The sequence below is a fragment of the Thermobia domestica genome, chromosome 3, assembly GCF_964235325.1.
Source record: "Thermobia domestica chromosome 3, izTheDome1.hap1.1, whole genome shotgun sequence".
NCBI classification, from domain to species: domain Eukaryota; kingdom Metazoa; phylum Arthropoda; class Insecta; order Zygentoma; family Lepismatidae; genus Thermobia; species Thermobia domestica.
This window is the reverse complement of record NC_137456.1, coordinates 39,579,198-39,603,730: the sequence shown is the minus strand read 5'-3', so window position 1 is coordinate 39,603,730 and position 24,533 is coordinate 39,579,198. Positions and strand designations below refer to the sequence as shown.

General features: G+C 35.1%; 1 protein-coding gene across 1 annotated transcript; it reads left to right on the top strand.

Moving 5' to 3' along the window:
- LOC145680315 (membrane protein BRI3) lies at positions 1 to 24,533 on the top strand. The gene is made up of 4 exons (XM_081750688.1): positions 1 to 187; positions 12,333 to 12,416; positions 17,505 to 17,665; positions 23,870 to 24,533. The coding sequence occupies exons 2-4, from the start codon at positions 12,347 to 12,349 to the stop codon at positions 23,999 to 24,001; spliced, it is 363 nt and encodes a 120-aa protein (XP_081606814.1). The 5' UTR covers positions 1 to 187; positions 12,333 to 12,346; the 3' UTR covers positions 24,002 to 24,533.

Sequence of the window (24,533 nt, the reverse complement as noted above, 5' to 3'; positions counted from 1 at the left end):
TAATACATTTAGTAACACTTTGCTTGATATAGCATCACTGAGTCAAAGTCATACTAAGCGATTAGAAACTGTCACGGGATACATACTAAGTCGCATCTGACGAAGTTTCATAAGAATTAGATAATAGGAAGTTAGTAATTGTCGACGTAACAGAGTTGAGAGGTGCTTAGAAATTGACAAAAGAGTTGTAAGTATATGAAACAAACAACAGTGGTTTTGTTTGAAGTGTTTTTAAGACTGTCAAATGATATTATTATTATGGTAATGTAAGGTAGTAAATATACGTATCTCCAAATAAATACAAGATGTTTCGTGCAAGCGTTCACATTTTGAATAAGGCTGCATAGATATATAAAAGAATTCATTGATTTCTTTTCTGTGTGTGTTATCGTATTTTATGAAGGTACAGTTTTGTAAAGTTTTCGGAAGAAATAAATTCCGATTTCGAAAGAGGAGTATATAAAAATTCGGAATATAAATGGACCTTAACTGTAGCAGTGTAAGACTAAAGAATATCTAATACAAAGTCTGGGAAATGTTCTAGAAGACAGGTTCCCCTATATAGATTAATAACTAGGTTGGTTCGTTTCTTTACCATTTAATAATTAATTCACATAGTACAGCCGAGCGAGCGTTAGCGAGTGTAGGCGGCGTAGAGCCCCGCAGGGCACGTTGTTTTTTGTCTATAACAGCTAAATGGGAAGGGGGACCTATGTTCTAGAACCTTGCCCGAAGTGTGCAATAGTAAGCATATGAGATCCTTCTGTTAAACATGGAAGTATCCTTAAGGTCTTAAAAAAAAAAAAAAAAGTCCAGTGAACTGTCTGAAGTGACGAACTGACGGGGTTAAGTTTAGAGTTACCTCTCCGCTTTTTATAAAAATCAGGGAAATTTACAGGAGAAATGAGGTAAGAAATGATAATTTGAAGTTTTTATTTGATGTTTAGGAATGTAAGTTCGGAGGGAGAGTTATGTTTAATACGAGAAAAGATATGTGAAAGTTAGTACTATTTGCCGGATGCGGAAGCATTGCGGATGGTTTCAGCAGCATGGTAGTTGCAAAATATGGCGAATATGGGGAACAGGTGTAACGGATGCGCAAAAATAATGAAGAAAACCTTGTAAATATTTGTGAAACACACGGAGTGCTGAAGTTAAGTGAAATGTAACAATTTTTAATACTTTAAGCACTGTTTTTTGTATGTTGCAAAGTCCAAGGGCACCTTCAGACTGGAGGGGCAACTCTAAACTTAAGCCAACTGGCGGAACTGACTGTTCAAATATCAAAGAAATTTAGGACAGTAGTTCGGATTGCGTGACGTGGGAAAGGAAGGGGATTTAAAGGAATTTCAGAACTTCAATTTCTCATATGCATATTAAATTTGGCATTTATTCCGAAGTTGGGCGTGCGCTTTCGCCATGTTTTTTCGCTGTTATCTCCTTTCCACATTTTCTGTAATTCGTTATTAGGTTCATTAAACCGTGCTCTTCACAAACTTTTAAAAGATTTTGCTCGTTATCAACGTATTGCTTCACAAATGTTAAAATTGTTACTTCATTGCCTTTGTACATTCGCCATGTTGATAACATAAATGCTCGTGCAACTGTTCGGTTACCTTGCGCCAAGTAGTTCCCTCCGCTCGCCGTATAGTGCCGTGTTTATAATCGCTTATATATAACAAATAAACAGATTTTTCGTGACTCTTATATATTATCAAGCACACAAACGATCAAATTATCCATATCATTCCTGTAAATTTTAAAAATGTTCATGGAAACGGACGCCCAACTTTGAAACTTAACCGTACATTTTCAGAAAAATGTGAGTTATTGAAACGTGATGTAATATGCCAGAAATGCAATGAGCATATGACATTACTGGTGCAAAAACTAAATTACGAAAGATTCCAGAACCAAAAAGGTGCTTTCCTTTTTAGGATATGTAGAACAATTTTTGGAATGGTTTCTGAAAAAAGAAAGAAGACAAAGCCTCGGAACTTACAACATAAACATTGTTTATAAAACCTGTTAAAGTCAAAAGCGGAAGTGTTCTTTTCAGAGAATGTATTATTGGATAGTACTGATAAGCAGTAAAAATTCAGAAGGCTACAACACGAGAAATTGTACACATTTAACGAAGAATGTCGTTTCAATCAGCAACTTCTTATATTTCAAATAAAACAAAATAACTTGAACCACTCTAGTGGTAGAGCATTTTAACATTTTGTTGAACATATGAAAATGGCGCATGAGTCGCCATCTTTAGCAGCTTCTATTTCAGTCCAGGAATATATATATATATATATTTTTTGATAAAACAAAAGATACAGCTTTCTTACTTTGTTCTGAATTTTAACTAAATTTGATAACACCTTTGTAAATTAGTGTGGACTGTGCCCTGCATTCGTAAGTAAAACCACAATATATTTCTATTACTTGTACACTGATTTGCCAACATCATATTTCATAGTCGTCTTGTAAATTAAAAGAAAACAAGAAAGATATGTGGATCCGTATTGTAGTTCATTACCAACACTTGTACTATGTAGTCAGTATATGGGAAATTTCTTTCTATTCCCAATCAGAACAGGGCAGGGTGGAAAAAATCATGTTTTTTTAAATCATTTTTATTGATTTTTTTTATTTAAATCGATTTTTTTTATTTAAATCAAATCTTTCTCCTCGTGTAATACAAGTCGCGAACTGAAGAAAAGCATTACGAATTAGTGTTAAATATTGATTATGCCATATAAGTGAAAGTATTGGCGTTTAATTTTGAAGTAATCCCCAATCGTTAACCTATTTCAATCTCAAACACTTAAGAATTAAGGAAAAAACGTACAGCAACGTTTATCAACATGACACTTTTCTATTCACGAAAGTTGCTAATATTTGGCAGGGGCATATTAAAAAAAGATCGAACTAGCGAGCAGCACGAAATACATATTAAGTTCATTCATTTCGCTTAAATTTAACTAACTCTATGGTCTATGGAACCAGGGTTTGCCCAAGTGAGCCCAGCCCGAAGAAACCCACCTGGGTTTTAGACCTGTTTGTTAGTATATTATTGGTCCAACCAAGGTGATCAGATTGAAAGTTATATTTTATCACATTCTGAACATAATTTGGGCGAATTATATTCTTTCACGTTAATGTAGACAACAACATTCAACCTAAGACCTTTATAAAATTCTGAATGCACTGAATGAATGAATGAATGAATAATAATAATAATAAAAAACCTAGCTTGAGATAATTATAAAAGAAATTAGTGTCTGGATTATGCTTATAGCCTATTTGAAGTAAAATAAGCAATTTTATATTTTAGAAAATACTTTCCGTGGACAGTGTGCTTACTGACTCGGCGCCGCCGAGTTACGTTGTCCCTCACACGTTGACGGGTTTAAGGTCATAGGTGCCGCTACTAACAGTAAATATGTAAATACATTGTTAAAACTATTAGTATTATATCTTACCTTTAATGGTAACAAAAGTATACAGTAAAATTTGGTTTTCCAACAACAACAGTTTAGTTCAGTCATTTGTTGCTACTCTTCAAATAAGCATCTGTAGAATCAACACCAGCAATAGCGTAAAATTTCTTATCAAAATTAAGAAGCTTAATGCTCGGAGCTCCCAAGACTACGTAACGCTTACTATTTTAAGTGCTGAATTCAAACTGTAGTATTAATGGAAGTTTCGATGTACAATAAAGCAAGCTGCATTTTCAGGGAAAACCCGTCGTGAAAGAAATGTTCGGGAAATTCCCGCAATTCAACCCACAAAGCATCGGATGTGAATACTTCAACAATAAAACCATTTATTTTAAGCTGGAAGATATTTAATTTCATTCAAGACATTTTGAAACATTTACTTTATAAAATATGAATTATAGGCCTATCTTTGTTAATTATTTTAAATTAATTTTCAGAAAAGAACCGTCTTGCAACAAGTGCTCGACAAATTCCCGTAATTGAACGCACAAAGCATCGAAAGTGAACTTCAACAATAAAACCATTTATTTTACGTTGAAAAATATTTATTTTATATAAGACATTTTGATGAATTATGTCTTTGTTTTATATTAGTATAGCTATTTGGTATTCGTATTTGGCGAACGTCATTGAGGCTCCTGGGACGATTCGATCTACATTTGTTCGTTTGTCTGCCTTTACCACACAGTGTTCAACGTTCGGTCTTTTAAATTTTCAGGATACAAGCTGGAGATACTCTTAAATTTTCTGTATAGATTTTGGCTGCATACCAACGTAAAATTACAAAATGGCGCCTTTTTTTTTTTTTTTCTTCAAAATAGCGGATATCCACGCTAGAAAGGACAGTTTTCGGTCTTTCAAGTTGAAATTTTCAGAGTAGAAACACGAGAGACTAAATTAGCTGTATATATTTTGGCGGCATAAAATTTCAAAAACGGCGGCCATTCAAAATAGAGGGTATCCGTCCTACAGGGTCCAATTTTCGGACTTGTTAAGTTGAAATTTTGAGGGTAGAAGCACAAGACATTCTAAATTTGCTGTATGGATTTTTTTTTGGCTATCCAATATAAAATTTCAAAATGGCGGCAATTTTTTCAAAACAGCAGTGAATAGAAAATCGTTGCAAGTTGTGACAATGACAATCTTGAAATGTAGATCATATTTTAACATTTTTACCCCAAAGACATTGAAATATTTCGAAAAAAAAGAAAAAACTCGAAAAAACCCACATGGGCCCAGGTGGGTTGGTGTTTTTTAAATACCTGGGTTTTTTCAAACCCTGTATGGAACCCGGAGGTTCAATGCCGCGTTCACGAAAACTCTCCACTCACTTCTACCCTCAGCCAACTGGATCCAGTTTCTACTTTGTATTCCTATTTCTGCGAGATCCATCTTAATATTGTCCTCCTATCTGCGCCTAGGTCTTCCTAATGGTCGTTTTCCGATTGGTCTTCCAGTCAAGACTTTGAAGGCGTTTCTACTTTCTTCCATCGTAGCTACATGACCTGCCCACCTAAGCCTCCTAGACTTGATGACCCTAACAATGTTTGGTAAACGGTATAAATTATGTAGTTCCTCGTTATGAAGTTTCCGCCATTCCCGTTCCTCGTAGGTCCGAATATTCGTCTCAGGATCTTGTTCTCAAATACTTTGTCTATACTCTTCCCTCATAGTAAGCGGCCATGTTTCATAACCATACAGAACAACAGGCATGATTGTCGTTTTATATATTTTAACCTTCAAATTCCTCGAAGCAAATCGCGACAACAAGAGATTTTAAACGAATAATAACACGAATTCTCTGCTTTTAGTCGACATTTAATTTCTTCGTAAATATCGTTTTCGTCTGTTAATATTGATCCTAGATATTTGAAAGTATTTACTTTATCAAAAAGTATTATTCGATATTTTAACGCATCCAAAATTTGCAGTATTACGATTCTCGGCGAACTTCTATGTATTTAGTATATAAATTTCACAGAAAGTTTTGAAATCGGATTTTTGTTTGTTTGTTTGTTTCGGAGAACGGATCGGACCTCTCTGAATACACCCCTCATATCTGGAAACAAACAAATAGACGTGAATACAAAAGAATTTTTGTCTTAAATGTCCATGGTGATTTCTCCGTTGGAATAGTTAATGATTTAAAAACCCTATGTTACGAAGAGAAGAAAGCAGGATTCACCAGTTACTCGTTCAAAACGGAATTTTCCCTAATCATCCTCTGCATGATACTTGTTTTCATAGTATACTGTACATTTGAGTCATTGTATTATGATTATTATCTTCTATAATCGAAATAACAGAACAGAAACGGAATTTTACTGTTTTTACTTTAAATTAATTTATTTCGGAATTTGATTTAAATCAACCATTTTTATTTAAAAAATCAAGTGATTTAAATCTTGATAAAAATCGTGATTTAAATCAATCCACCCTGGAACAGGACGATGCTTGAGAACCTTCGTGGGGTTGCATTTGCGCAGAGCGGACGCGACGAAACGCAAAAGTCTACACGAAACTTTTTCATCAGTGCGATATTTGCGGAACGTTAAAATAATGCGTATGTTTCAGGAAACGTAAAACTTTTGTTTCAGAGTCAGAAACCACGTTTATATTTTCGCGAATTTTTGCGTAATTCGGAATTACTTGGGATAAATGAAAATGAAAACGAAAAAGTGCATTTCCTCTTAATTGTTGCTAGTAATAACTAAAAAGCGCATTTCTAATATTATTTAACCTTAAAGAAAAGTTGCATTTACCAAAAAGCTCTGCGAGTTATTTGATGCAGAAACTGTTTCACTTCATAAAGAACAAACTGAACATCAATATCAACATGTTGTTTAAATCCTTGACTGTGTTTTGTGGTGAAAATGTTCATTATTTGTTAGTTGCGTACTGTGAATTTAAAAGTAAGATTCAACAGTAAGGATAAGGAATTTAATATTGTACTAGCTGAACCTGCGCTTTCTACACAGCGCATCATTCGCATATGAGCATAAATCTCCTTATCATTCCTTACAACATCTGTACATGTCCCTTTACAGACACAAGTGAAAGACGTATTGAGTGAAAAAAAAGCCAAGCGGTATCATAGAGGGGAGACTTTTTTCGATTATTTTTTCTCAATATCTCGCACCGTTTGCAAGATTTGAGCCTGCTTCCGGTTGGAGTTTCTAATTCATGTATGACCAGTGTTTTCTTTCTTCTTGCATGCAGTATGTAATAAGCAAATGCATTATACACAATTAATTATAATGTCAGTTATATATGGTGTTCATTGGGCAAAACACTCCCCCAAAAAAAGGTTCATCTTAGACTGGAGAAATTATTATCCTTCCTTTTCCATTATTATTTGGCCATGAAACAAACGCATGAGACATATACAACCCCTATATACAACAGTGTAGTGTTGGAATGTATAATGCTTAGGATGTGATGCTTTAGTTTTTTTTTAATTTCAACACTTCCAATGTACCCGTAAAAATGTAATAAAGAAATAGTGCTCATGTTTTTAAATATTCAATTAGAACTGGACAATCTACATGAAATTTGCAATCGATCAGTGAAAACGTCATCTTTCTAGAGCCTGTAGTTTCCGAGATCTCATTGTCGAAAGGATTGGACAGAAACATATAAATGTCGTTTAAAAGAGCTCCAAAGATGGCAGAACAATTCATTTGCATTTATTTCGGAGAAGGCTTATTAAAGACAAAGGCCTTTGAACAATAATTTAAAAGGATAAACTGTGTGAAAAATATTTCTTTAACTAATTTATTTAAAGTACACTCTTTTAAAAATATTTGTCTTTGTTATAAACGTGAAATCACAAATAACCGTAAATCAAAGGTTTGAAAGCCAAGGTTATAGGTTAGAGCTCGGTCACTCTTAATTGGTACTGTAGCATTTTAATAGGTAGATCATTGTTAAACAGTTTAAAAGTTAACTACAGGTCTTTTCCTGTCAGCTCGTTACGTTCAATATGGTTACCAGTCTGGAGTGTTGATGCCGAGAAATTCTTTTCCAAGTGGTGATGTCTTGCTGCATGTTACCCTTTAACTAAGAATGACGTTAGAGGAAGTGTTTAAATTTTTGCATTAATCTCTATATTTCAGTGAATACATTAGTTAGAATTTGCACTTAAACGAGGTGTATCCTCATTTTTATATTAGATTTACACCTTACTACCAAATATATACTGTATACAAGTTCCAAATATATATATATTTTTTAAGAATAAACGAGACATAAATTTGAAAATTGGGATAATTAATGCTATAAAATATGAAGATTGTTGCGAAAAAGTTTCGTCTCTAATAATGGGTATGCGAGTAAAGGAAATGAAGTACGAAAAACCTGCACTAACTTGTGCTAGCTGTTCATTACAAGCTAGGTTTGCAGTATATTTGCATAGTAATGAACTACAGTTTTTAACACTGTTATGTTTATAGATAAATTAGATATTCTCCGCCGACATGAATAAGCTTCCTAAACATTATTCTTCTTTTAATATGTTTTACTTGTAAATTGTAATAAAAAATTCTTCATATTCTCAGTCGGCACCAAATCATACGTTCAGTTATCTTAAGGATCGTAATTTATGGGCTACCTTGCATTCCTGGATGAGAGTTTTCTTTAGGAGGGCATATGCTCGATTGTTATAAATGCAGCAATTTCTCGACAAAATATAAACCAAACCACCTAAAAAAAGAAAGAAAAAAAAACTTATCTACATTTTACTAGAAACTTGTACGAGAGGGTTTATTTTTTTAAACCATGGGTTATAGGTTGCGCATGTAGGAATACTGTGTGGCGCTGCAGTAGCCAGGAGTTGGGGATATGACTCTGAAGGCGTTGGTTATTTATTTTTTTAAATTTCTTTCTTTGGTATCTACGGATTCCTCGCGTTACTACACGTATTGACGCACTTCCATCGTTCCGCATCACGAGTTAACACAATACTTTCACCTGTCCATACTCTGGGTAATTCTTTTGCACTGGCAGGATTCCATATTAAATATCCCCCCCCCCCCCTTTCATTGATTTATTGATTACAGTTATCACTCTTCAAACAATCTTTCAGTCCTGATTTACTTCTACAATCATAAAAATGAGCCCTTCCGAACCCAATGAGAGAAAACACCAGTCTGCACATTGTTTCCGTATGGTGAATTCCATTAAACAGGGCGTTCATTTTTGTAGTAGAGTTTCTGTACTATTATTTACTGTGCAGGTATATCACCTGCATATTTTAATTAGTACCCAATAACGACTAACTGAACTTTAGAACACATATTTTATTAGTACAGTGTAAAATTTAAAATATTTAGTCAATACTCTTTTCATACTAAGATATAATTTTTCCAGTTTTCCTGTTTTTTATTGTAATTAACGTTTTTTATATTACAGTTTTTCTTTATGAAATAGGTTGTACATTTCATTTGTAAAATTTACAAATAACAATGTACAATTCGTAAATTTATAAATTTACAAATTTATAACCCTACGTTCAGAATGGCACCAAGAAAAGAAACATGAAATTTATGTAAATTTGTAAGTTGTACTAACTCAGTCGATCTCTGAATAGTGGCAGAGGACACAAATTAATAGCATTACATTGAACATGGTTAAATCTGTCTACAAAATTTGCTGCATTGAACAAAGAGAAACCTAGGGGTTAAAGAGTTCCATTGTAAGCTCTGATCTATGTGGAAAAACCTTCCTTCATAAGGTTAAGAAGCTTGTTTGTACGAAGGTGGCATTCTATAATGAGTAGGGACACATTGCGTGACCTAATTTTATACTTCGGCTCACCGATGAGCTCTTGTGAAGTAATCTTTCTTTTTAGATACTGGAACAAGTGAATATGTCTGTTTCGGGGAGGAATGCCGAAAACGCTGGAAAAGCTGGAGATAGTATTCGTTGAATTACATATTTAAAATTATAGGTTGAAGAAATTGTGTAATAAATACAAAAATTAAGTACAGTTGGTTGTAAAGTATGAGCAGCTCGGGGAAAGACAAGAGTATGTCACATTTTCTAACTTTCGAGTAAACTGGAGAACAGAGTTCATCATTCCTCTTTTCCCCCTACCATCCGCAGATAAATTTCCGAAATCAAACTACCTACTGTTCTGTGGTCAGTGTCTATCAATTTCATGGAATAGTTGCCTTTGCCTTCCCCCGAGCCCGCTTACATATGAATTAAAACCGTACGTTAACGAAAGGCACAAAATGTTGAAAGGTAAATGGTTTAGTGTACCCAAAGTTGTTGTGTGTTGAAATCATAAAAGCACAGATGCATTATACGCTTACATTTACACCAGGTTTTGTTTTTTCAAAATGCATATCATTATGAACTACTAAGTTTGCGATGTTCAGAATCAATATATAGTAGAAACAAGATAGAATCAATTTCCTATAAAGGTTGGGAAAGTCGTATTTAATTGATCATTTGAATAAAATGACCTTCTTACATATTATGAGAACATTGTAATCATGGAAGGCTTAAGCAATTATGTAAAGAAAAAAAAAAAAAAACTAACAAAAAACCGTGATTCTGTATTTATAACAGAGTTTATCATTTTATTTACAGGTAAAGGTGTATTTAATGTTGCGTATGACAAAGAAAGGAAAAAGAGCGTGATGTCAAGTCGAATATATCTAAGCATTCTATCATCATCATCATAGATAGAGACGTAACTTTTTCGCAACAATTTTGACATTTTGTAGCATTATCACAATTTTCCCATTTATGTAGCATTTATTTTTTTAAATGTAGCACAAGTTTTTTTTTTTTTTTTTAATTATGTAACTTCTAAACAGTGTATTTTTGGAAGTAAGGTGTATATCTAATACAAAGGTGTATATATATCTTAATTAGGTGCACATTATAGCCAATGTATTCATTGAAATATAGAAATTAATGCAAAAATTTAAACACTTCCTCCAACATCATCCTTAGTTAAAGAATAACATGCAGCAAGACATTACCAATTCTTCTTTTAAGTTTGTTCTGTCAGTAACAATCATATTATACTTAGAAAAGAATCTCTCGGCATCAACACTCGAGACTGGCAACTATATTGAACGTAACGGGCTGACAGTAAAAGACCTGTGGTTAACTGATACAATGATACAGTGTCAACTTCCTTATCCTCACTGTTGAGAACTTCAGTAACCTTACTTTTAAATTTACTGTAAGCAACCGACAAATTATGAACATTTTCACCACAAAATACAGTCAGTGATCTGAATAACAGTTCAGTTTTGTTGATGTCTACATCTTTATGAAGTGAAACAGTTTCTGGATCAAATAACTCGTTGAGCTTTTTCGTAAATGCAACGTTTTTAAAGTTAAATAATATTGGAAATGCGCCTTTTGGTTATTAGCAAAAGAATTCCAATTATTCGTTTTCATTCGCATTTATTGCAAGTAATGCCGAATTTCGCAAAAATTCGCGATAATATAAACTTGATTTCTGGCTCTGAAGCGAAAAGTTTGAGGTTTCCTGAAACATACATACATTTTTTAAACGTTTCGCACATATCGCAAAAGTTTCGTCTCTAATCATAGATATTCTGCCATTATTGGCAGGTCACTTCTGCAGCTGAGAAGCTTCCATGCTTCACGGTTTTAAACTAACTTCTTCGTCTTCACGTACGATTTCTCTGTGTTGATATCGTCCATTAATTGTAGTTTCTTTCACCCCCTACCTCTCTTCCCTGCCATTATACTCTCTAGCACGTCTCCCTTGATACAGTTCCTTTTTAGCCAATATCCCAATCAGTTTCTATTCCTCTTGTTAATAATATCTAAAATTGTTCTTTTCTTCTCCACAATTTCTAACACGCTCTCATTCGTTTTCTGCTCGACCCGGCTAATTCTTTCCATTCGTCTTCACACCCACATTTCGAAAGCTTCCAGTCGATCATCATTTTTGCGGGGGCCGCGGTGGCTCAGTGGTAGAGCGTTCACCTCTGGTCCCGGGTTCAAGCCCTGCTCCCGTCAAGTGAACTTTGTGGTGGACAAACACCGTGTGCTTGGGTTTCCTCGGGGTTCTCCCGTTTCCTCCCACTTTCTTCATTCCTCTTCCTCACCGTCTCCTTTAGCTTAGCCGGCGTAATCGTGGGACGTAAAACTCAAAAATTTCATTTCATCATTTTTGCGTAATTTCCATGTTTCTGACCCATACAGTACAATACTCCACACGAAGCTTGTTATGAGTATTTCTCGGCTCTTTGTTTCAAGGTCCCACAAAGTAGTATTTTCTTCCTCCTAAAGGCATCTTTCGCCATTCCTATCCGTGCTTTTATTTCACGTTCACACATCAAATCATCACTAATAATACTACCCACATATATAAAACTAGTCACCTGTTCTATTTTCTCCCCTCCTACTTCTATATTTGACACAGATCTCTTCGTTCTGCGACCATGGTTTTTGTCTTTCTAACATTTATTTTCATCACATATTCTTCACAACCCTTCCTCACGTTTTCTAACATTTGATTGATTTTCTTTTCAGAATCTGCAACAAGTCCCATATAATTTGCAAACCATATACACCTGATCAATCCACCTCCTACTGAAATGCCGTCTTCATTTTGTAGACTCTTTTTCACTATCTTTTCTAGTTAGATATTAAATGATGAACAGGCGAGAGACAGCATCTCTGTCAAACTCCTCTTCCAGTTGCACTCCCCTGTCATTTCTTTCCGTAAAGCGTAAATGTTTCATTTTATGAAAAAAAAAAAAATGTAATTTATATGACATTTTGATGAGTAATTTATAAACCAAGATTTTTTTTTTTTTTACTAATTGTTTTCTCTTTTTGTAGGTAAATATATAATAATGTATCCAGGGAAAGCCGAAGAATATGACAAGCCACCACCATACTCACCATACCCACCTCCCGAACCAGGTAAGAGTTCTTGTTTTTGTACAGTCGACTAGAGAATTAACTTACGTCTTTGAAACAATAGACTTGATACAATAAGTTATTTATTGAAAGTGATTTTGTGCTAGTTTCATTTTTTGGCATACAAGATTATTATATATAAAATTTAAAATAATATCGGATTATCCAGTAAATAACGTCGTATTTTTGTACTGTGAGCAAAAGAACAATTGATTATTTGGAGCGCTAACGTGAGTCAGGAAAATAGTCTCCATCGGACTTCACACCACTCTGCCACCTGTCAATTAGTTGTTGAATCCTACGCTGAAAGAAGTCACAGATTTTAGAGGCAAAGAATTGGATTACTATTCGTTGCACGGCATCCATATTTTGCAGTGTTCTCCCGGAAAAATGGTTTTGCAGGCTGTGAAAGAGACAGTAGCAGTTCCCACCAATCTAGGAAACTTCGAAATCCTGGAAAAGACAGGGAATTTAAGTACGGATTTTTATTTCTCAGAACTCATTTCTCTTTTTGCTTTACCCGGCTATTTCGTAGGAGATATTTTATAAAATAAGTTAGTTTGTTTTTAAAAACTTTTGTATCTACATATCCACTCTATACATGTACACTCATGTCCAAAATGATTGTCGCATATCTATAACTTTCTTCTTGTAAGAATATGATTTGGTAATGATTTTGCAGGGTACTTTGAATACTGATACTATGTGTATAATCAGGAAATGTATATTTGTGGTCAATTTCATAGGAAAAGAATTATAAATACGAAAATTAGAATGAGTAAAACAAAATGTTGCTAAAAGAACAAGAAAGTTTTATTTTCGTTTTACTGTTCTTATTTACTGCTCTTTTGACATGAAATTTTTCACATACATGTCTTTGCCGATTATACACATACTAACATTGTAAGAAATACCGGGCGAATTCGTTATCAAATTATATTCCTAGAACAACATATTTATAGATATGCGACAATAATTTTGGACATGAGTATACATGATAGTAGATGAGAAACTCCTTGTCGCGAAGAATACAGTTACTTTTTTACAGTATATGTAGACCTAGAAATTTATAAATCATGATCCGGAAAACTTGGAAAGGTCAGCGAATTTATGCTCGTCAAATAAATAGAAACACCGAGAAGTCTATTGATGTAAGGTCTTTAGAAAACGCCGATTGGGGACTCAGCTATATTCCTCGATCTTATTACAGGTCCTTCTTGTATGTGGACACACCTTTGTTACCGTGGATGAGCATAATCTAGCGATGTACTAGAGCAGGACATTTCTCCAACGATGCAGTCTGTAGGCGTTCAAGCTGCTGACAATAGATATCCGCATTGATTGGTTACATAACAAGAGATCAAACAAGATATTCCTCGGATATCGCACTAAACACTCATACTTTGCAGTAGGGAGGTCCTGTTTTGGCACAATTCCTGCGGCCTCCCATTTAGATACCCATTGACGTTTAGATGTAATGTTATGGTAGAGTACCTACTTTTCATCTTCTGTCACCATTTTGTCTAGAAATGACTCACGTATGTGATAGGTAAGCAAGGAATTGCAGATCTCTTCTCACTGCTATTTTGTTGAGGACTTAACACATGGGGTACTCATTTACCGAGTTTCTACACGTATCCAAGGTCCTGTAGATGATGATGATGACCAGTCAGATGAGAGACACGGAACTAACTCACTGGGCAGTTCTTCAACAGTTTGCATTGGATTTGCCTCCACCAGTCCTCGCAAGGCATTATTGTCCTGCTGCATAAGTCTCTCTTGTCATGAATTTTCGGTGAGGCTGGTGTCCACAGACCGAAACCCTTAAAACTACTTTTGACATTTCCGCACACCGACAGTATCTTGACTATATACGGCATTGATGTTTCGTACAGCCGTGCTAGCAAAATTCATTATAGCATGACATGCTGTATGTGGTTCCACGATACTGTCATGGTCAAAGATAAGCCACAATTCCAAAATGTGTAGTAGACCGTTCTCCTTTACACACTGCTGCAGAAAGAAGTGTCAACTTTTGCACGTACTGTCTTTTTCACTAGTCTCTTATCAGATGGCGTCATTGCAGTGGTCATTGAAAACTGACGTTACTTATAGGATGAGCTGATATAATACAGTGTGTTCATAAAGTCTTGTCCCGTGAACTTTGGAGTGTTATAACTCGAGAATGAAACGTGTGACATGAATGCGTACTGCACACAAGAAAGTATGATCCTTTGGCACTTTTTCCGAGGAACTAAAACACGCTACATAAGTAAGGACACACGTGAGAAGGATAAGAATGGCGTTGGATGTAAAAGTTAAAATGACGGAAACTTATTTTGCCCGAAAACGTTCCCAAACTCCATAACATGAGAGTTTCTTCTATAGTTTCTCATGGCACGTGCTAAAATACCGAAATAAATCGGCATGTTATGTTTATAATGTATGGGTTGACAGTTTTGTGACGTCAGCTAAAAACCTAGTTTCCTGAGAAATTCTTGACTATAGCAATAATACGAGTACCAAACTGCACCAAATGATGCGTGATGCATGACTGTATTTTTTATAGGAAATAAAAGAATGAAAATCTAACTAATTTAAATTTTAATACCTAAAGCAAGAATAGCTTATGAAGTTATTTAAATTGAGTGTGTTACTTGGCAACACTGTCTCGCCAAGTCAAAGCTGAAAGTGATCCAGTTCAAATCAGAGCAGTACAAATTGGTGTAAATTGATGTGGTTGTTGCATACTACCGGAAGTGCTTCCTCCTCCCCCTCCCCAAACCGAAGCTAAGGCAAATTAAATTACAGTTATTTGTTCCTTTTATGAAAAGTACGTCCTTTAGCAAATCGTGCCATATTACATCCCCTTCACATTTTGATTCCTTATATCTTCCGTCTTCCGAACAAAATTTTCTGAAAGGAAACCTGATTGTTGTGCTGTTTTAGTGTTAATTGATCACGTGCTATTTATTTTTGTTATTGAAATGTGGTACATATTGTAAGAACGGGTTTATTGTTAGTGTCTTCTTGAGAACAAATAGTTTTGAATAGGTGCGCAAATAATTTGTGCAACTATTCTCTGGCAAGCCTATACAACATAGAAATGCAATATTACAACTTTTAGAAATTTCAGGATAATAGAACTTTCAGGAAGTGAAAGACCAACTGTCGTGACGCCTGACTTTTTGGAAGGTTTACCAAACCTTTATGTACGTTCACCTATTAGCGTAACTAGAGGGGACTAGGAAGAGACAGTCCTCCCTAGAATACCATTGAACACAGATAGATTTCTTTCAATTCCCAGAAGTAAAGGACTATGCTTCCCACTAGCAAAATAACCTTGTTATGCCAATGCATTTGCCTAGGAAGTGGTATTGTCATTTATCGTGAGAACACTATAAACGAAAGGCACTTCTTACGTTTAAATTTCAGACTTTTTATGTTCATATCATACAAGAACTGAAAGACATGCATATGAAGGAAAGAAAGTACGATTGTACTGATTGTTTCGTGAGACATTCACAGTATGAAACAGGCTTGAGAAGTATTTTTCTGATGAATCGTGTTTTAATTTATCTGGTTATGTGAACAGCCAAAGGTATAGAATGGGCAACTGAAAATCCTCATATTTGGCAGAAGAATCAGTGAAAGTAGGTGTACGTCACTATTGTTAAGGTAGTGTCTACTAGAGCCTTTTCCTCCGTCAAACTGTGATTACTGCTGTTTACATAATCATTATTTACAGACACGCACTCAGAAATTTTTGTTTTTGAGACTTAAGGCGAAGGATTGGAGGGGATCCAGAGCAAAAAAGAGTTCTATGTTTTGTAGGAGTGGAGACTCGGAGGACCCATCGTGGATGCACCTCTAATTATGTAGGCATTCGTGTTCATGTTGGAGAATGGCGATTTGTTTCTTTGGTAGATTCATTTGATTTGTTTGGTAGATTCAATGTTCCTTTTCAGCATCAAGACTTATATGAGACATGGAATTGGAACCACATTTCTAACTACCGTAATGTCTTAAATGCTCTTCCACCAGGAATCGAATTTGGGATCCTGTGCACCAAAGGCGGACAAGCTAGCTACTGGGCCAGCGGGGAGGACAAACGGATTATTGTATCAACATTTGCAAATCACCCATTACAATGAAGAAATTTGATCGTTGGTCGAGTTGTTTCGATATATTTTTAGCACGTGCCATGTCTAAAATTACAGAAGCTTTTGTGGTATTAGGTTCTGAAATAGTTTTCGAGCAAAGAAAGTTCTTATTTTTATTTTTACATCCAGCGTCATTCTTTCCTTTCTCATGTGTGTTCTTACTTATGTGACGTATTTCACTTCCTCAGAAAAATATGCCAAAGAATCACACTTTCTTCTTGTGCAATCCGCATTCATGTTACACGTTTGACTCCCGAGCTATAACAGTTCAAGACGATATTTTTACATCCAGCGTCATTCTTTCCTTTCTCATGCGTGTTCTTACTTATGTGACGTATTTCACTTCCTCAGAAAAATATGCCAAAGAATCACACTTTCTTCTTGTGCAATCCGCATTCATGTTACACGTTTGACTCCCGAGCTATAACAGTTCAAGATTCACACGACAAGACTTTGTGAACACACTGTCGTCGTAATATAACTGAGCGTCGAGAGCATTTTAAATTTCTGAGTATATAACTGTAGTACTTCAAAGTTATTTATAGATCAAATGTAACGTTTAGAAGAGTCTGTCTTGTTTGAAATAAAATCAGGAGGTTGACGATTGAATTAAATGTTATATGGTAATGAAAGAAAGGAAGAAAGAAAAAAAATATTTCTCATCTTCTATAGATGCGAATTTAATTACATTGGTTTTTATTTTATTTCACTGTATGCAATCTGCGTAACGCTATGAATTATATTAATGTATAACACGACTTTGTGTCCTGTTTATAGTCGTCCTTAAAATTTCACTGTATGGTTCAATCACTGTCAACCTGGTCTTCAGAAGTTAGCACTTTGCTATTATGGCATATTTTTATAGTTGTTTTGCAAGTACATTCACTATGGTGTGCAAAGCTTGAATTTTTTTTTTATTCGTCCATAGGTTTCATTCCAAGCACTAATACAGAAATGCCTCCAGGGTATCAGCCATATCCAGGACCTTCAGCGCAACCAGCTGGAACGTTCGTACCATCTTACGGCGCTACAACTGTAACTGTACAGCCAACGGAAATTATTCTTGTAGGAGCATGTCCTGCATGCAGGGTGAGTAGTAATTATATTTGTGTCCAAGAATCAAATTCATTTAAACTAGTTCAAACACTTTTTCAAATGGACTTTATCACCAGTAGACACAGAATATTCACGCGATAAAAGGGAGAAATTTGGACGATATTTTTATGCGTTGTTCGAACATATTGATATAAAACTCTTGAAAAAAACAGAACTGCAAACCGGAGCAATAACGCTGATCTTGTTGCTTCTTGTAAGGTTTTAGATTTTATTTTTTCATTGAATGCCATTTCTGCAACCGTAGCTGTAGCAGTTTCAAATGTTAAAGGGAGAGAGAAAGGTGTAAGTAGTTTGTCGTCATCGTTAAGTACTCTGCCACCAGTGGCACATTGCCTGCGAAATTCAGAATCTTCCATTCAGTATAATCCTCAGTTGTTTAACCTGTTATTCTCGACATCCATTTCAATACTACCCATCAATTGAAATCATCTTCATTCCATGGTACATTCTATCGCCTTATTCAGGATACAATTTCCTCAATATCCTAAATATTATACAGAGTGAAAAATACATGACTGGGCCAAGAATCAAACTCCACCGTCCCGATATGTGAACAAGTGCGCTATCGTATCATCTACCAACGGCATACTACAGTATATGTTCTGTGTGTTACCCATCTCCTCTAATGCACAACTATAGTCACCAATTAAAAAAAAAAAAAAAAAAAAAAAAAAAAGTCACCGATGAAATGTAGTCATAGGCGTGCCTTGAAGATGCCTTATACCGCGGGGTTTTTCAGCATATGGCATTTGCTTCAGATGGCCTCACAGGTAGAAATTAAGGAGTATGAGGTTAGGGGATCTGGTCGGCTGTTCCACGAGACTGCGGCGACTAATCCATTTCCTTCGGAGTTGTGCGACGAACCATTGACGCTCACTAACGTCGTAGTAGGTAGGGGGTCTATGGTATTAAAAATTAGAAGAAAAGTCAGATTCAGAGAGGGTGAAACTCTTGTTCCTGTAGGAGCCTCAGATACTGTTACGCCATTAAGATAGTGTCGATGAAAAATGGACCAATAATGTGGGTGTACCATATGCTACACCACACCATTATTTTTGCAGGACTATGTTTCTTACTCAGATCAGTTCAGTTTGAATTAGTGTTACCAGTATTGACAATGATGCCGATTGACCATTTCATTCAAACAGAAATAGGTCTCGTTACTGAACAGTATGCCACATATAAGCAAGGGATCCAATTAATGTTCGTTCGTAACTCACGTGCAGAACTCGACGCGTCGATCTGGATCATGATGATTTAGTTTATGTTGCATGTGCAGCTAATGCCAGCGATTAGTATGCAATATTCGGACAGTGGACAACTAGTTGATACCACTTTTCAGTGAGAGACATCGGGTACCGCATTTGTGACTTCACAAATGATGCTAGAACCGTCGATGTCATCTCCTCATTGGTGGCAGTTTTTGATCGCATACTACTTGCCGGTTTCTCGGAATTTGGTGATCACGTACGCTACTGTGCTATGCGATACTGGATGTCTGTCTGGGTGTCGTCTATTATAGTCCTCTGATGTGTATCTGAAACTGAATTCCCCAGATATTAGGATGATTTCTTTGCTTTGTTCCTTTATCAGGGGCATCTTAGACAATAATGTTCAATAAGTTTAACAACTAGATTTTCCAGATTTCCGTGTTCATAACGTACGAACCACACAAGAGATGAAATAATTACCACTTTGGATTCCTGAACTTATGCCGGTGTTACTCGATACGCGACATGCTCCACTTCCCATTTGAAATTTCGAACTTGCATTGAAGATGGCAGCCATGTTCAGTACAAATTGCGGCTGTTTCCCTTCCCGTTCTACTAGCATCTCCCATTAATAGGTTTCGTATGTTCCTCTCGGGTTTCAAAATAAAAGGATGTCCAAAGACTTTTGACTCACGCGTATATTATAAACGATAAATGAACATAACTGCTTGTATATTATACCAATTTCGCAGTATGTAATCTGAGTGTCTGAGAATCGACTTTGATAGTGATATAATAACTAGCTATTCGAGAACGGACTGGGTAGCATAGTGGTTAAAGTATCGAGACGGCAGGGTTCGATTCTGTCAGTCAATTCCCGGCCAAGTAAGTTTGTGGTGGACAGCATACCGTTGGTTTTCTCTAATACTCCGTTTCCTCCCACATTGTCATTCCAGCAATTTTTCCATCATCATTCACTCATCTTAATCATCCGTCTCCTTAGCCTAACGGGCACAATCGCGGGAAGTTAAACTAACAGCAAGATTCTCAGTCCAATGCTATATTTTTTATTCTGTATATCATTGAATTCGTACTTACAGACTGATAGGTGTGATCGGCTATTTCCTCCATTTATCATGTACAATGTCTGAAATAGTTTTAATTACGTCCTACATTCTGATTTTCTCTTTACTGTTTCCGCTACTTTATTAGTGTTCCGTTCAACCCTAATTTTCTGCATTCATCTACACATTAAACTTGTAGAAGTCTGACAATTTTCCAACGCTTTTGCATAGTTTGTTTTATTCTGCAAAGCATTATACTCCACAGAAACATTTGAGTAGTATTTCTTATCTCTTGACTCCAGAACACACTATTGTTTCTTTCGCGATTTCAGTTCTGTATTTCATACTAATACTACTACTTAGGCTCCGTAGTTCTCTATTGTACTTTTTTTTTTTTTTTTTTTTTTAAATCCTACTTCTGTACTTGATATAGTCCATTTTGCTGCAGTTCATGACTTTCATGGCCCATAGACAACCTGCTCGGAGGCTTGATACAGTGAGCCAAGAGCATTATTTGTATTATCTAAATGTATTATTAAGTTATATTATAACTTGTATAAATAATTATGTATTATTCTATTCTAGTTATAATGTAAGATTGTTATTACCCTGCACTTTTGGAGTTCAAAAACACAGGATAGATTATAAAGAATGATACTGTTTGTATATTTTATAATTTTTCCAGGATGTGGACCAAAATTCCAGTATATTTTCAGCATTTTCAGTATCAGTAGACACCCTGTATTACTATACTGATTGCTGGTGAGAATTGAAAATTAAATCAGTCAAAACTATAGTTTTGTAGGGAAAGGCAATAAAGTCTTGAGTACATTACGTAAGAAGAAAGCAGTTGTAAATACAAATAATTCAGAGTGTAGATAAATGACAATATAAGAGAAATACGGAAGAATCTATGAAACAAAGGAAAATAACATAGAAGATTCGAAGTAGGGACACATAATTTAGTTGTTGTAAAGACATCAATAACACTGCATTCAGGGAAAGCAAATGCACCTCTTGTAACGGACAGTGTATCGGACTTACATGCACACATGTTATATATATATATATATATATATATATATATATCATATCATCGGTTAGAATTCCTGAAATTCAATTTTTTTTTTTTTTTTTCATAAGAGAATGAAAAACTACAATTTTTATCGGATGTAATTTACCACAACTAAAAGTAAACAGGGTGACTGTCTACGTGGTATAAATGGTTACTGCGTTGGTCTACTAACTTTTGAAGTTGAGGGTTCGATTCTGTTGTAAGGTTGCTTTTCTTTTCTGGTATCTAATTTTTCAAAGCTTGTTTCTATTTCCTACTTCATCCTACTAATAAATGCGGCCAAGAACGTCTCGATACAACCCTTTATAATAGTTTCAGGCAGTAATTTTATGTTCATTTAGACTTTGGTGCTGTGTTACCACATCCAGTGACAGGTAAAAGAGTCTTGTGACGAGCTAGCGTCTTTCTTTGTTTTGAATCGAAATTGTAATGTTCTATTCTCCATTCTCTGTTTCAAGAAAGTAATTATCATAAAGAGAGGAACCGGTCTGGAACTTCAGTTTAGAGTGATTTGTCAATAGGAGGTAATATAACTTCTCAACTTTTTAAATGTGACGCCTTATATGCACTACGCAGCCAATTACCAGTGGATATGCCATGAAGTTAAATCACTTAAAATAATGAAATAGTTCCCATTGTATCAGCTGAGAGTCCCTTTGTGTAGGACTTCGCCCTACAGCTTTTCTTATTTTTACTTAAATAGTTTTCGCTTCGTGCTTGGTATCCTCTTTCAGTTAACTGTATGTCCTTAGTTGAAATATAATGCCCACCCGATATTTATAAAAATTTTAAAACGAAATTTTGAGCAGTGATGACTACTACTTGTAGACTGTAAAACTGTAAAACACTTCTTAATCGCCAAGTAATATAAAATGACCTCATAAATCTAAGGGGGGGGGGGGGATAAGATATTGGAACGTTTCCATGCCATGGTGCGTCTAGTCCCGAATTCGATTCCAAGTAGAACCAAGTAGTTCGAAACTCATTATACTGGAGGTCCCATCCTTATATAGCCTTGGTGCGGATAAAGGTCGTAAAAACAAAAAAAAAATCCAATTATATCAAAATTTAGAGACGTCGATCCGAATGTTTTGAAGAGCACACAAGAGACTAAATTAAACATTACCGTATTTGTGATCATACAAACTTAATTTTCATCCTCAACAATAATAGAATGCCTGTCTTTCTTCAGGAGATTTCTAGTGTAGCAGTTTTTATTATTATGTTAACCAGTATTCTGAGTCAGTTGAGGAATTAATTCAATTAAGAGGTAGAGAAATTCTAGATAACAGTGTCAGGAGTTGATGCGCTGACAGTTCATCACTTTAATTCATATCCTTTGATATCATCCGTAGTTGAACTATGTGCGAAATTCGATAGGAGAGAATGGAAATGTGGTGATATTAAAACTTTAGCACCGCAAAAATTATAAATTAAAAAAAAAAAAAGCTTTATCTATGGAGTCGAATTGGTTCCTTGGGATTGGTCACTTGTTGCCTTAACCATTAGGTCACGATCACTTTATCCTGAAAGCGTTGTCAGTGACGTCTCTACAGGCAATTCCAATCTGCGTCACTGCCTGTAATCTTCTACGCTGCGTTTCTTTGTTTCATAGATTTTCGTATTTCTTTATATACTGTTCTCATTCATGTCAAGTATGTATAATTTAATTTCTTTCCCTCTTCATTGTATGCATATGGTTTCCATTGCCTCTCCACACCGAAGTGCAGATTTGATTGATTAAATTGTCATATTTTCTACCAGTGGCGGCGATTGGAGGTTAAAAGTGGGGGGGCAAGACACGAATATTTGTACATCAATGTTAGTTTTCCTGGTTGTTTCTAACACTTTGTTTGATGAAAGGTTGTATAACTAATAGGATACTATCTTTTTCAGTTAAAATACCGTATATCGCATTTCATATTTTATTAAGTAAATTAACAAGAGCAACGCAAGTAGAAACCAAACTCGTATATTACACTGTAAAAACAATGGTATAGGTAGAAGTTGTTTCTTATTACTCTCTTTTTAATCATTTGGCATGGGATACCTGGGTTCGATTCCCGGTGGGAGCTCATGTGGTTTGGAGGTCCCGTTTTATATATCCTCGCTGCTGAAAGGGACGTTAAACTCAAAATCAACTCTCTTTGTAATCAATATTCCATACTATTAGAAAGAAAAGACATTTTAGGAACTATCAATTTTTGTATAATTAAAAAATAATATGAAATACTTTTTTTTCCTTCTTCGCGAAATGTTCTCTCAATTAGTTTCAAAGAGCCTGATTAACATATCGAACCTTTGTAAGAAGAAATGAAAGTACACTGGAATTGTTGCGCTCCAAACTTTTCATTTTTGGACCGTTTTCTCTGGCAATTAAATCGCAATTCCTGTAGCTTTCTTAACTCCACGGGAAGACAACCAATACGAACTCACGCAAGGGCAAATATTATATGCAACTATTTTTTCTATGAACCAGTAATACACACAAAAAATTTACATTTCCAAATGAAACTATTCATTAGTGGGTCACTTCAAAAAAGTGGGGGGGAGAAACTGCCCCCTAATCGCCGCCCATGTTTTCCACACCAGTCGGTGCAGGGATGCCAGACTCACAAAGAAGTGTAAAATTTTTTCCTTTACATATAATACTTGAACACTGTATTTCAACGATGTGTCAATTACTCTCCTTTAATAATTATTAGCTAGGAACTGTCATGGCTTCATACAGTAAGAGAAAAAATTGGAAATAAATTAACAGTCTATCCGTAGGATGTTCCTTGATTACACTTCCAAATGTATTTATGTTCATTTATTTATTTTTCAGATTGGAGTCCTAGAAGACGATTATACGTGCCTTGGTATCTTTTGTGCAATATTCTTCTTTCCTCTTGGAATTCTTTGTTGTCTGGCACTGAAAAATAGAAGGTGTTCCAATTGTGGTGCGTATTTTGGATAATTTTAAGAAAAAAAGAAAAAAATGGAATATCCGCTGAAACTTTACAATCATGACACTTTTGTGTTCGTAATTTTGTAAAGCACCTGAAGACAGCAGTGGCAAATTCTACGCCGTCGTAACATAACTACAACTCTTAAAAGTAATTTTTAAGAGTATTGTATTGTGATATGCTATACTATGTATAGTTCCTGTATTGTGTCTTGTAAACTTTGTGATTAACACACATTGAAAACCTATATCAGTGAATTTCCAAAGCTTTACTTATTTTAAATTTATTAAAGTTGTTATACATATTAATATATACGTATGTAGAAAAAAGAATTATTTACATCTATATAAAGTTTTATATATATTAAAATAAATGTGTAATTGTTTTGTAAAATAAGGGTTCCAATGCTTTTAGCTGATAATTTCCATTACTATTAGTACGCGAGTTTTGTACATGAGTGAATAGTAATTAAAAAAAAAAAAAAAAAAATGCCATGAAAGTAGTTGCGTCTGGGAATGCAAAATGCATTTTATTGCTTCACAA